The 14,750-nt window shown below is 41.2% G+C and overlaps 1 protein-coding gene across 1 annotated transcript in view; it reads right to left on the reverse strand.

Moving 5' to 3' along the window:
* The window catches only part of IPCEF1 (interaction protein for cytohesin exchange factors 1), an 81,487-nt gene that overhangs the window by 52,151 nt on the left and 14,586 nt on the right, over window positions 1-14,750 (reverse strand). Inside the window, exons 3-5 of the mRNA XM_073337710.2 lie at window positions 6,440-6,491; window positions 1,446-1,482; window positions 655-824 (exon numbers count right to left, since the gene is read on the reverse strand). Of these exons, the coding sequence (XP_073193811.2) occupies window positions 655-824; window positions 1,446-1,482; window positions 6,440-6,491 (259 nt within the window). The remainder of the gene's footprint in view (window positions 1-654; window positions 825-1,445; window positions 1,483-6,439; window positions 6,492-14,750) is intronic.

Genomic DNA, 14,750 nt, shown 5'->3' on the forward strand with positions numbered 1-14,750 from the left:
CTAGTCGCCTAATCCCCTGACCCCTCCCAATTCAGTGCAGGTGTCCACAGAAAAAACACAGTAGGAGCTTTTGTGCCAGATCCATGGGACACATGAGTGAAACAGAGCAGTGAATGTGATGACAACAAGACAAGAGATAACACCACAATGAGCTGGCCAAGCTGTAATTCTGACACCAGCTTTACTATCAGGCAACAAAAATATCAAAAGGAGAGTAAAAGACAGGTCAAGCAAGGTTCAAACTGCAGGTGGGAGAAATAAGCAAGTCCCCTTATTAAAATTATGCAATTAGTTCCATTGAGAACATGAGGAGAGTGCTGCCCCTTCCTTGACGGTAAGTGCCTGTAAGCTTCTTCAATTTGCAAGTTCCTTCCAGCATTTAAATGACAGTGGAGCCTGTGAAGAACACGCAGGCTTAAAGGAACAGACTGTCTGACAAATCCATTTCACAAGTGCTTGCAGAAACAAAAAATGTAGAAAGTTTCTAGTATTTGCTCATTTTGCAAGAAATCTCAGGGCTGAGCAAAAACTAAATAAGCCCGATCATTTATATATCTCCAGATTATACTTCAGATCTTCCCCAACTCTTTCCTTCCCAGTGCCAGTAGTCCCTGCTTAGTCACTCACACACAGTTAAGAGTTTATTGTACTCACCAATTGGCTGCTGTACCAGTATAATGATGACCCCTTCAGCACAAACCAGAACTTTTTCCATTTGTTACCAATGAAAGGTCCTTTTTCCTTTTTCTTGTAGAGCCACCCCTGGTAATCAGCTTGTCCCAGGTCCTTACACGATATCCTCCGTCGACTCATAACAACAATCTCTGTGCCATTAAAATAAATGGTTCTGCTTGTTTAAATCTACAAAGCTAAATAAATTAAATATATCAGACCATCTACATTTGCTATATTAACAGTCATCCAAGTGTCTCTTAAAATGCACATCAAAGTCAGATGGTCAGTCAGTTTTATGATGTCTGTTAGACACATTCATTTAAAAGGCATTCTAAATGTACAAAGATAAAATGAGAAGATGTTCTCAGAAAATAAATTACATGTACTGATTACTCTAAAGATAATTGCACACAAATAAGACATGAATTATTGTAAAATAAAACAAACTAGATAAAAATGTGTTTCGTCCTTCTTACAGCTGCATTAGAAAACAATAGATCTATTTAAGTCACAGCTAGAGAGGACTAGCTTTCAACTAAATGAAAAGCTGCATGTCTCTCTCTAGAATCTCCAGCTCTGTGTCTATTGACATACCACAAAGGCTTAGTCCAAAAGAACAGCATGCTGTCATTTTTTCAGAATTGATGCAAAAATAAGCAGAGTTTAACCAACAGTCCTTCACCAGCTAACCAGCGGTACGAAAACCTCGACCTCCCCCCAACAAGACACACTTTTAAAAAAAAGAAAAGAAGAGGGGAAAGATCCGTTACCTTGACTTTTCTGTTTGGTCTTCTGACGCAAGGGAACCTGCAAGAAATGCAGGAAGGAAAGAAAGGAAATTTCAGATTGTGTTACAACATTTGTAAAGAAAGACTGGGGCAACTGGAGAGGGGGGTGTTTATCTAAAAACCCACTTGCAGCTAAAGGGAAGCTACTAGCTGAAGCATAAAATGTGTTAATTAAAACTGATGTATGTGCAGTTGAACAAGAACAAATGTAGCACTATTATACATATGAATCAATCCACTAGTGCTTCCTGTTTCACACCCACAGGAGCCTCTCTCGGATTGCTTTTTAGCTGAATCGTATAATGTTCTCTGAAGCAAAAAAAAGAAAAGTTAAGCCTGCAACATTTTAAGCCTCATTGCCTTTATTAGGGATAATTACTAATATGTAAGGGTGAAAAAAACATGGCAGGTATTTTATCATCACTGATATAGCACATTGTGGGCATTACTGTAAACAAATAATAAAAACAAAAATATCACTGCTTTTCCCCCCTCTTTGTCTTTCTGGTACACATTGCCCCCTACATGAGTAAGATGTTGACAGAATACGTTACAGATAGGAGGATAGTGTCTCAATATTAAAAAAATATGGTCCACATTTGGTGGATTTTCCTCATTATAATGTATAATATATATGCTTAGTTGATTATGTTATCCCATATATATTTATGTATTTTAATTATAGGCACTCATTTTCATATTTTACATATAGTATATTTTATCCAACATTATTATATGGAAAATACATTTGCCTTACTGAAAAATAAAGACATGAAACTAAGGGTTATCAGCTTGAGTTAAAACCTATAGGGGAGCCTGACGTTGAATTTGAGCTGCCAACTCAAATTAAAAGCTGAGTTGCTGTGTTTTCACTGCTATTTTAACCTGAGTTAGTTCATGTGGGTTAGCTAACCCAAGTTAAGAACACACCATTTTGTGCAGTGTACACATAACCTAAACTGAATGAAGTGGAGTCCAGAGAATAGGGAATTAGGAATCAAAAGTCCTGGGTTCTACTCTTAGCTCTCCCCTGACCTGTTGTGTTACCTCAGACAAGGCAACTCACTGCTCTTTGCCTCAGTTTTCCCATCTATAAAATGGGGAAAATAATAGATACTCTTTTTAAAACATTCAGACCTCTCACTGAAAAATGATGCATACAAGCTTAGTATTTTGATATTTGTTTACACACACATCCAGCTATGCAGAGGTGATATTCATCTGATGAATTGCAGAACTGTGTAACAAAGGACTATAATGTATCTTTGAACACTTAACTTGCCAAGATATTCGTCCTTTAAGTTATATTATCTTTAGGGAGAGAAAAGCTATTTTATGCTCTTTGGGGAGGTTTTCATGGCTCCACGTACCGGTGAACTCATGGTAACTAAGACGCTTAGCTTTAGAGTGGCCAGGGACACACACACACAAATATCAAAATCATGTTTTTCTAAACCTCAAACATTTTCTCAATATTTTGCTCTGTAACATAGGTAACACATACATAACTGTGCACCAGAAAGTTTTTATTGGTGCTTATTTGGGATGACCTACCTAACTCACTTGTGGATGGCTTTGCCAAGAGTGAACGATCCCAGACTCATCATTTTTTATTTATGCTGTAGTCCATTGGATGTTTCTCTCAGGACAATGTTTTCCTTGATCTATTCCCATGGAGCAATGAGCAAATAGACCAGTTACATGGGAGCCACTAATGTTCCCCCACTCCCATATGGGATGACCCTGAAGTCGTCTTTCCAAAGGAAGTTGTCCCTGACTCAGGCCTGAGCCCATAGGAAAATAGTAAGGGCTGCCAGGACTACCTCCTTGGACCCAGTACCTCCTACCTAGCAATTAGGCTGGGATGACGAAAGAGGGAGACGAAATAACACCTCTTATGCAGAAACCAGGTAGTGGGAATGATTCCATGATGCTGTAAATCGCATCGTGTAAATCCAGATTAACGAAATGTCATGATGGTAAAATTGCAACACAGTGACAGGATGTGGCTCTCTGTAACTATTTGATGAAGAAGTAGCTCTCCTGCTAATGCACGACCTTTATCACTGAGCTAAAGCAAAATAGCTTAGACCATAGACTGGTTTGAACGGAAGAGACAGAATCCTCATTGCATGAATCATTTATAACTGAACGGGACGAATCACTGGTAAATACATTGGAGGCAGCAATCCCAGGATCTGGGCATGGATTGCAGTCACCATGAATTAATATACACTTCTGGTACCAGTTTCTATGGTTCTAGTAGCAGAAAGCCATGAACTTTTCTGTTAGATGACAAACATGAAACCTATGACTAGTGTGCTCTGTTTTCACAAGCCCAACAGCCTTTATTACGTGTTAATAAAATCATATAAAAATAAGAACAGGAGCACTTTTTCTTCTTTAAAAAAATATTCCATTTATTCCTAACAGGTCATGGGCACAGTCAAGGGTCCCTGTAGTCCAGGACTCTGCAGCAGTGGAATTTGTCATGGAATCTCCCCACTCTCACAGAATTTCAGCTCTGATATCCCTCCTGGTCCCAAAGCTAATAAATTTAATATGGGGAAAAAACAGCTGTACTCACTGAACTCGTGTTCATATTTAATATTGTTGAAACCTCCATTTTTTTAAATTTAATCTACCACTACACTTGCAGTCTGCAGTTTGACAAAAAATCCAGAGACTTGCAAAATTTAGGTCCAGCTTGTCACAAAACACACAGGATGTTGGGTTGTACTAGCAAATGGTTCTCCAAAAATCAGATTGAAGTTTCCCATCTGCAAGATATCCAGATATGGCCACCATGTATAGGGAATCTTTCAATTCAGGATACTCAGGTGGGTAGCACAAGGAATCAATAGAGAGCCACTTGAGATTTTCCGGTTTGCAAGTTTAATTTCAGATCAAGAGACAAATCCTTTCAACAAGGAAGAGTTTTTCAAGACAATGAGAAGCAGCTGAAAATCACTATAAAAACACACCCAACCATAACCAATAGAACCGATGGTCCAAACCAGTGGTATAGCAGCCATGTCAGAAGAGACTATATGGATTACATAAGGTGCACTCACTGGAACAATATATGACTATTTGGTATGCTTCTTAAAGCCCCAGCTCCTGGAGTCATCCAATTTATGTGAGAATCTCAGCTTTCATTATCCTTCAAAGAGGAAAGATGAAAACATGAATCCCCTAATGGTCCCAAAACAGAAAGGCAAATAAACCGAATTTAATTTTTAAAAATTTCATTATTTTTAAGCCACTCCTGATTTTGTGCAGCCTGACTCCTGATTTTTGCTTGCAGTTGACAATACTGCAATTTTTTTCATTGTAGTTTTACACATCAGGAATGTGGTGGACAGTGATGGGACTGTGGCCTACTGGAACCTCTGCACCTAAATGTAGACCGCAAACCTATGGCTTACTATCCAGAGCTCCTCCTGCAGAGTGCAAATACATACATGCCCTAGCTGTAGCTTGATGAAACTGCAGAGCTCAAACTAGGGCACATTCACTTACCTCACTGGCTGACCCAATCAATAGGCAGGAATTATAGAGGTGTGACAGTTTGGGGGATACGTCTGTGGCAGCTGACGAATTCCATTTTGGTTTTGTGAACATCACGTTGTATTTTCAACCTCCCTCTAGAAGGTAGCCTTTGGTGTGGCTTTGAACATTCATTTGGTAGCAGGAACTGACATCTGGAGGACAGATTAGGAGTATGCTCCATAGTGTAGCATAGCTCCATAGTGTAGACTCAGCCTATGCCAATGGAAGGGGTTTTTCTGTTGCTGTAGGAACACCACTTCCCTGAACAACGTTAGCCACATCAACAGAAGCACTCTTCCAGCAATACAGAGGAGTCTACACTGGGGGTACTCTTGGAATAGCTGCGACACTAATGGATGTGGATTTTTCACACCCCTAAGCACGAACCTAAATTTTAAATGTAGACCAGGCCTTAAATTTAATATGGGGAAAAAACAGCTGTACTCACTGAACTCGTGTTCATATTTAATATTGTTGAAACCTCCATTTTTTTGTAAATCTCTTGTGTTTTAATGGTAGAGTGTTAGAGATTAAGGCCAAAAAGGACCACCAGATCATCTAGTCTGACCTCCTGTATAGCACAGGCCATCAACACCACCCAGCAACTGCACACTAACCCAACAACCAAAATGAGGCCAAAGTATTAGTCCATAGGAGACTAGACTATTGCACTGCAAGTAGAGAATAGGAGAGCCCAATGTGCACCAATGCCCGAAGGACCCATAATGGTAGGGAAATGATTAAGTGAGAAATACCCAGATCATCCTGGCAAATGACCCGCATGCAGATGCTGCGGAGGAAAGCAAATAATCCCCCAGGTCACTGCCTATCTGACCTGGGGAAAATTCCTTCCCAAGCCCACATATAGCAAAGTGAGAGTATGAGAGTGAATATAGAAGCAAATATATTTGCTAAGCCTGTGTTCCTTGCTTTACTGCCATGCTATCCCTGAAGGGTGTAAGTAGAAAACCAGAGCTCCCACACCAGGTGATCTCTGGGGAAAAATGTGTCTAAGCAACAGGAGGTTTGGGAGGGCTGACACACTGATTCTGGGGTCTAGGCTAACAGATTGTGGGATACCACTGCCCAAGAAGGGTCAGACATGGGATCTGCACCTGAGAGAGTGCCAGAGAGACCCAGAATCAGGAACAGTGATCAGAGTCACTACCAAGACCCAATGGGCTTAAAAGAACATGGGACTCAGCTGTTGGATCAAAGCAAAACAGACTGGCGCTCCTCCAGAGAGCAGGACTGGACCAGGTTGTGACAATCTCATTGGCTGTCCCAATCAATAATCAAGAACTTATTTAAAGATTGAATGTGACCTCAACCTTTTGGAGAGCAAAACTACACACACAAGTAGGGCACTTCCCTCAACCCATCCTGCAACTAATGGCTGTAGCCAAAATTGTAGATATACTTACAAGAGCATTCCCATCAGCAGCCATGTAGGATTCCAAAACCCAAGGGGAAAAGCTGCAACAAAGAAAAAATATATGTTTATTTAAGATCTAAGCCACACTTTTACAGCATAAATCTCAGTGAACCGAGAAAATAGTTTTCAAAAATGTTCTAAATTGCCTAAGTTTACAAAAGTTATGTTCTTCAAACTTAAGGGTGCTGTATATGATGTAACTTTACTAGCAGAGAAGTAAAATAATGATCTGGACCGGAGGTCTAGCTTCATCAAGTCTTTTTTCAAGATGCGCAATATAAAAGCTCAAGGATAAAATTTGTTTTAGGCAATGGGTAGAGCTGGTCTAAAAATATTTTTCCCTATAGAAATTTTTGATTAATATGAAGAACTGATTAAAAAAAACCTAAAATTTTCATCAGAAATGTAGTTTTCCGACTAAAGACTTTGGCCAAAAATGGGAGTAGTGTATCAAACGAGTTTAGTTTGTTCCTCATGTCCCCATTCTCCTCTATGGGCTAGGATCCCCAGCTGGACTACATCTCCCATAAGCCATCCTGGTGTCCACTTTTGGTGGGAAGAAACAGTGCAACATTAAGTCCTTGGCCAGGGTGTTTTATAGGAGATATAGTCCAGCAGGGGATCTCTCCCAAAGAGAGAATCTCTCTCCAGGTTTTAGGCCACCAGTCTAGATAATATCAACTGAAGACTCAGTATGATTTTGGAGAGCAATATTCTTTTGGACCCTGAAATATTTGTGTCAGGGAAAAAATCAAAGCAACTTACTAGTCAGAAGAAAGCCACAATAACTTTACTAGGACCAGATAACTAACTAGAAAACCAATCCCTCAAAAATAATGGACATCAAAGAGTCTTTCAATAAACCGGAGAGTTTAGAGAATATAGTATTTTGTTTAAATGAGCAGCAGCAGGAATGTAAGGAAATATAGTCACTCTTTAGTGAACTATAATTAGTACTTTTTTTCTGTGCTGTCTAAAACTGTGAATTTAAGAGATATGCTATTCTTAACATGTAATATTTGTTTTATTTTGAAAATAAAAACAGTAAACAGAAAAATACATATATACAGAATCTGGCCTCCAACAGTTTCAAACCAAAAATAAAAAGATGAAAGTACCTAAATCTGAAAAAAATAGATTAATAAGGAGAGATGCTATAGAAAAGAATGTCAAGGTTTAGAAGTCATATCCAAGTAAAAACAGAAGGGGGGAAACATCTTAGTTATACAAGCAAATTAAAGCAGAAGCATCAAATGCTGAACCAGAAAACAAGGGAGTAACTGAATGAACAATTGACAACGGTGATTACTGTGATGTGACAGGTCTTTCCATAATTTTTCATTAATTTTTTTGTAATTATGAGAATTTACAGATTCAGATCACTCTGAGCCTGTGAGCGAAAGATAAGAGATTTAGGTAACTGTCAAGGAAAAAGCTTCTGTATGGCTAATAGGAATCATAGAATATCAGGGTTGGAAGGGACCTCAGGAGGTCACCTAGTCCAACCCCCTGCTCAAAGCAGGACCAATCCCCAACTAAATCGTCCCAGCCAGGGCTTTGTCAGCTGACCTTAAAAACCTCAAAGGAAGGAGATTCCACCACCTCCCTAAGTAACACATTCCAGTGCTTCACCACCCTCCTTGTGAAAAAGTTTTTCCTAATATCCAACTGTCACAGGGTCCCCGCAGGCTTTCTCCCTCTTGAGCCTGTGCCCTGTGTTTAAGCTGGTATAATAAAGAATCCTCCATGCCTTCTTTTGCTGGATCACCCAAGTGTCTTTATTTACCGTTTCAGAGGGGTAGCCGTGTTAGTCTGGATCTGTAAAAGCGGCAAAGAGTCCTGTGGCACCTTATAGACTAACAGACATATTGGAGTATGAGCTTTCGTGGGTGAATACCCACTTCATCGGATGCATGCAGTGGAAATTTCCAGAGGCAGGTATAAATATGCAAGCAAGAATCAGGCTAGGGATAACGAGGTTAGTTCAGTCAGGGAGGGTGAGGCCCTCTTTTAGCAGTTGAGGTGTGAACACCAAGGGAGGAGAAACTGCTACACACAGATGGAATACAAGCTGTCAGGAACAGTATCCCTGATGATGCCACCGCACAACTGGTTGCTGAGCTCTGTAACTTTATCCTCACACACAATTATTTCAAATTTGGTGACAATATATACCTCCAGACCAGTGGTGCTGCTATGGGCACCCACATGGCCCCACAATATGCCAACATTTTTATGGCTGACTGGGAACAACGCTTCCTCAGTTCTCGTCCACTCACACCCCTTCTCTACCTACATTACATTGATGACATCTTCATCATCTAGACCCATGGGAAGGAAACCCTGGAAGAATTCCACCACAAATTCAACAGCTTCCACCCCACCATCAAACTCAGCCTGGACCAATCTACGCGGGAGGTCAACTTCCTAGACTCCAAGGTGCAAATAAGTGATGGTTTTCGGTATAGGGTGGTGTTAACGTGACCTACTGACCGCTATGCCTACCTTCATGCCTCCAGCTTCCACCCTGGACACACCACACGATCCATTGTCCACAGCCAAGCGCTGAGGTACAACCACATTTGCTCCAACTCCTCAGACAGAGACCAACACCTACAAGATCTGCACCAAGCATTCTCAAAACTACGATACCCACATAAGGAAATAAGGAAACAGATCAACAGAGCCAAATGTGTACTCAGAAGCATCCTGCTGCAAGACAAGCCCAAGAAAGAAACCAACAGAACTCCACTGGCCATCACATACAGTCCTCAGCTAAAACCACTCCAGTGCATCATCAGTGATCTACAACCCATCCTGGACAACAATCCCTCACTTTCACAGGCCTTGGGAGGCAGGCCAGTCCTCACCCACAGACAGCCTGCCAACCTGAAGTATATTCTCACCAGCAACTACACACCGCACCATAGTAACTCTAACTCAGGAACCAACCCATGCAACAAACCTCGATGCCAACTCTGCCCACATATCTACACCAGCGACAACATCACAGGACCTAACCAGATCAGCCACACCATCACTGGTTCATTCACCTGCATGTCCACCAACGTAATATATGCCATCATGTGCCAGCAATGCTCCTCTACTATGTCCATCGGCCAACCTGGACAGTCCCTATGTAAAAGGATAAATGGACACAAATCAGACATTAGGAATTTTCTTCAAAGATGAATGTTTTCATTTTCAGAAATCCTTGATATTGAAAAACCATTGAAATTTCTGCACATTGGGGAGTCAGGGGGTAGCTTGCAGAGTTTAGACCAGCACAAATTATTAGTAGTCTTTACTCCTGTTCTTACAAGATCTGCATTAACCAAGTGGCATGTGAGTAACAGATGATGCAATGAGCATGAGAACACAAGCAAGTGACTTATAAGAAATATCTTGCAATCATTTCCACCTGGTTACTGCCTCCATTCTGAAAAATAGAGATATCACTGTCAAAGAGCAAAAACACAGAGAGGAAATAAACAGGTACCCACAGTCCTCATGTCAAAGGGAAGCCATAATCTGCTAATCACATTTTTCTTGCAGAATTTAAAAGCTACAGTGTCTGAGTTTGTATCTCACAGGTTGTAAAATACAGTGCATGTGCTGATTTCCAGTGCTTTTGGCACAAGTCTGGCTTTTGGCACATCCCTCAGATGACATCCAGAAAGAGGGAATATGCCTTGCAGCTTGTGAATAAACACTTTAGATGTGTCACATGACCCTATTTGTATTGTGGTAACATCCAAAATGAGCATGGCTCCGTTCCTGCTCAGAAAAGTGTACAGTATAAAACAGACTGGCCGAAAGAATTCCATTTTTCACTCAAGCTAGAATCAGGGCTCTGAAACAACCTGAAAGTAGGCAAATGATTTGGAGTTCTCTCATTTTTGTTTGCTTTTCTTACGTTTCTCACTAACTTTAGCCCCACTGTTTTTTTGTTGCTGGAAAGACCGTGCTGCAGTAGATAATGAATTGACAGATTACATTAAACTAGCCACAGCTTTATTTAAAAAAAAAGACTTCACCATAGATTTCACTTAATCACCATTAACAATTTCATCACAACAAACTATAATGATGCTTGAGGCATGTCTGCAGTTGATTTGCATCAAGGTCATAGTCTTACATAACAGTCCTTGAGTCATCTCTCATTCTCTGGGGAAGGTCCTTTCAGCCACACGGGGTAAAGCCACATGAGCTTTAACCCCACATTGACTCATCTGGACTGAAAACAGATGACTCATCTGGACCCAGGAAGCAACACCTTTTGTGTTGTCCTTTTGGCAACTGGAGATGTTCTCAGTTAGTGTGGACTTCCCTATTCCCAAATTACTATCTCACTTGTATCTCAAGGAGATGGAGGATCATCTGTAGATTTTCTCTGACGTACCTGTATCCAGGAAGGTCAGAAACTAGACTGATCAGTTGTTTCACCAGGCCAGCTTCAGACCCAAACGGTGAACACTTTTTGAATTCCCCATGTACTGTACCCCATGTTGATGCAGCTGCAATCTGCCCTATGTTGGCTGCAATTAAATAACATTTCAAAATGTAAATGCATTAAAGCAGCTGCAAAACTACAGATTCCCCATTTGATTTTTAAAGGACAAGAACTCTACACTGAAGCATCGTCAACAATTAATGTTTTTCTAAAGAGTTCCTGCACCCTGGACTAGAATTATATATTCAGGGGTTGACAGGGCCCCCTCTGGATAAATGGCCCTTTACAAGGTGATGATAGGTATAAAATCAAGGCCAGTCCTGGAAGCAAGAAATGCATTTAACATTCTACACAGCTTGGTTAGAGGATTTCATATATTTCCAAATAGGTTGAAGGGGATTCAATCCCCTCACATGGATGTCCCCCAAAAAGAAGATTTCTGACTCCTCTTGAGAGAGGCCCAAGAAAAACTGGGGCAAGGTTCACTGATCCTACTGTAAATGGAACCGTAGATATAATCCTGACTGGATCGCAGGCAGTTACTGAGCTGTCAATCCAGCAGGGAGATATGCAGACAGACTGAATGTGCAAGCATTTCTGAGGAAGTCTGAAGGAAGCAGTTCCAAGAGTAGCTGGCTCCCAGAAGAGAAGGGGAGGACGAAAAAGTAGATTAAAGGGAATAAGGATGCTGGTGCTAAAACCACTCCTGAAGCACTCAGGACAAAACCAAATTGTTATGGTGGCTGACTGTACTGGGGGTATATTTCTACCCTTTATCTGCACTAGCCAGTGTAACCAACTGGTGAGTATGTGGTATAGGATACCTTTTGTGCTGATCTACAGAGGGTCTGAGCTGTTACAGCCCCTAACTATAGCACTTTGGCTCCAGCTCTAGCAGCTCATGCTGCTAGGTCTGGAGATCCCTGGTTCAATCCCCAGCATATCAACGATGTGAGCAGTCCTCACACTTGCAGGCTTGTAACATGCGGCAAGTTCAGGTGGATGAGCTGACTGGCAGCCTGGCTCTGAAATTTACTCTGCTACTAGCCCCAAAATAATCCCAAATGGGTTGCCAGAAAAGCAGAGACCTGCTGAGAGACAGGACTGTGATTCTGAAGGTGCTAAAGCCCTCTTACTGAACCCCTTGTAGTGTCCTCAAACAGTCATACAGCAAAGCTAAGCCAGAGGCTGATGAAATGGGTGAGAACAGCTCCTGAACGCCCATTGCTGGTGGGTGTAGGTGCTCGGGGGAAGCGTTCCCACAAGCTGCTCTCCATTCCAAAACACAAAATTCCCTTGGTAGTCCAGAAGATGAAAGAAAGGAGCAGTGAGGCAGCAAAAAGGCCTTGCCTGGAATCCTTCCTGAGATACTGAGGCCCAGGAAAGACTGACAACAAAGGCAATGCAGGGGTCCTAAGCTGTAGTGTTTTTCCTTCCCTCTGTGGAAAAGTAAAAGTAAACTTTTCCCCCCCAGAAACAAATCCCCGGCAAATAACACACACACATGGAACAGACAAGAAACATCTACTCCCCCCTGTGGAAGCCAACTGCAGAGAGCACTGTCCATTCAGCAAGCATGTCAGCAGGGGAGATTTCAAATATCACCTTCCAAAAAGAGAAAAAGCAAAACTCTGCCTCCATTCACCAGAAATGGACAAGCATATCCAGAGCAGTCACTCCAACACAAGGTAAAGAAAAATCTCTCATACTCCAACTCCTGTTGCTCTCATTCAGAATAACTGAGTTCTTGGTTAGCCGAGTAGAAAGAGGTCTCAGAGTGAATCTCCACAATAGAGAGCTCCAAATTTATTCTTAGAAGCCACATTCATCTGAGTCTAAATATAGCGAGTGCGTCACTGTTCCCTCTAAGCTGTGCATGTGTGCACGTGCATGCAGATCCCAAACCCCGCGCACAAGGCGAAACACCATGTGCACAAAAATTTGCACAGAAGAAAATTTTTGCGCACACAGCCTGTCAAAAATTAGAGGGAACATTGGAGTGCGCTTAAAAATTTCTCCCAGTTGTTGAAATAGAAGGTATAGGGAATATTTCTGGAACATGGGAAATAGGATGTAGAGCTAGAACTAGTAGAATTTTTTAAGGGCACCCACTAAAATAAAATATTTGTTTCCAAAACATTCCCTGAGGTTTTAGCTGCACAACTCACATTAGTCAAGTGAAGGAATCCTGGGAATAAACCACTGACAAACATTTAGAAAATGTAGGGGGTAAGGTTCATTGTAGAGCTGGTCAGAAAAATGCTGACAAAGCATTTTTTCCAGTCAGAATTTGGTTAGAATTTGTGGATTTGTCAAAAATCAAAATCTCTTGTAAAGACAGGTTGGTTTTGATATAGTTCAAATGTAACCCCACCTGTCAGGCAGGTTTCCAGAATAAACCTACCAGGTTTGTTGTCAGCTCACCTGCCCGGCTCCTCAGTAGCCCACCTGAAGAGGAGCTAAAAGCCTGGAAATCCCAGCTCCTAGGCTCACAGCCGCCTGGTGTGCTAGGGTCCCTTGCTCTGGGGCAGTGCACCTACCAGGCTGACAAGGAGCGGAGATCCTGGAGACCCTGGTTCCCACGCTCCTCGGCTCCCAGCTCCTCTTCAGCCACCAGGCAGAATTTCATTTTGAAATTATCAACATGTTATGATTTTTTTTAATGTAAATGTATTTTTAATTTCTGTTTCATGTAGAATTTCAATTGCGGGGTTTTGTTCCAAATTGGAAGGAAAATGCATTTTAAAATCCTTTGAAATGGATTTTACCGATTCTCCTCCCAGCTCTAGTTCATTGCTATGTCATCCGCATCAAGGTCTTAATAAGGAATTTACCCTATAACTGCATATATACAGTTATTGGTATTTATTGTTTAACCAATTTATTGGTTAGTCTCTAAGATGCCACAAGTACTCCTTTTCTTTTGGCGAATACAGACTAACACGGCTGCTACTCTGAAACCTGTATATATGCACAGAGCCATCTAGTGGCCAGAAATAATTTAATTTAAGACAGTGAACTCATTAATACTTCAGAAACTAATCAACCCACCAACCCATGCCTAAAATGCCCTCTGATTTCATTAGAATACTTCATGTTCCAAACTGAACATAGAACAATCTAATATCTGAATCTAATATAATTGACTGGCAGGCAATTGAGGCAAGAGCAACCAGTCCTTTTAAGAAGTGATACTAAACATGTCACGACTGTCAGTGGAACAAGATAATAGTAGCATGTTTCAGAGTGGTAGCTGTGTTAGTCTTTATGAGCAAAAATAATTAGGAGTCTTTGTGGCACCTTAGAGACCAACAAATTTATTTGGGCATAAGCTTTCATGGGTTAGAACCCACTTCATCAGGTGCATGGAGTGAAAATACAGGAGCAGGTATAAATACATGAAAGGATGGGGGTTGCTTTACCAAGTGTGAGGTCAGTCTAACAAGATAAATCAATTAACAGCAGGATACCAAGGGAGGAAAAAAACTTTTGAAGTGGTAACAGAGTGGCCCCTTACAGACAGTTGACAAGGTGTGAGCAACAGTAGGGAGAAATTAGTATTAGAGAAATTAAGTTTAGGTTTTGTAATGACCCAACCACTCCCAGTCTCTATTCAAGCCTAATCTGATGGTGTCCAGTTTGCAAATTAATTCCAGTTCTGCAGCTTCATGTTGGAGTCTGTTTTTGAAGGTTTTTGTTCAAGAAATTGCCACTTTTAGGTCTGTTATTGAGTGACCAGAGAGACTGAAGTTTTACTGGTTTTTGAATGTTATGATTCCTGATGTCAGATTTGTGTCCATTTATTCTTTTGCATAGAGACTGTCCAGTTTGGCCAATGCACATGGCA

This window comes from Lepidochelys kempii, chromosome 3 (assembly GCF_965140285.1).
Source record: "Lepidochelys kempii isolate rLepKem1 chromosome 3, rLepKem1.hap1, whole genome shotgun sequence".
Lineage (NCBI taxonomy): Eukaryota > Metazoa > Chordata > Testudines > Cheloniidae > Lepidochelys > Lepidochelys kempii.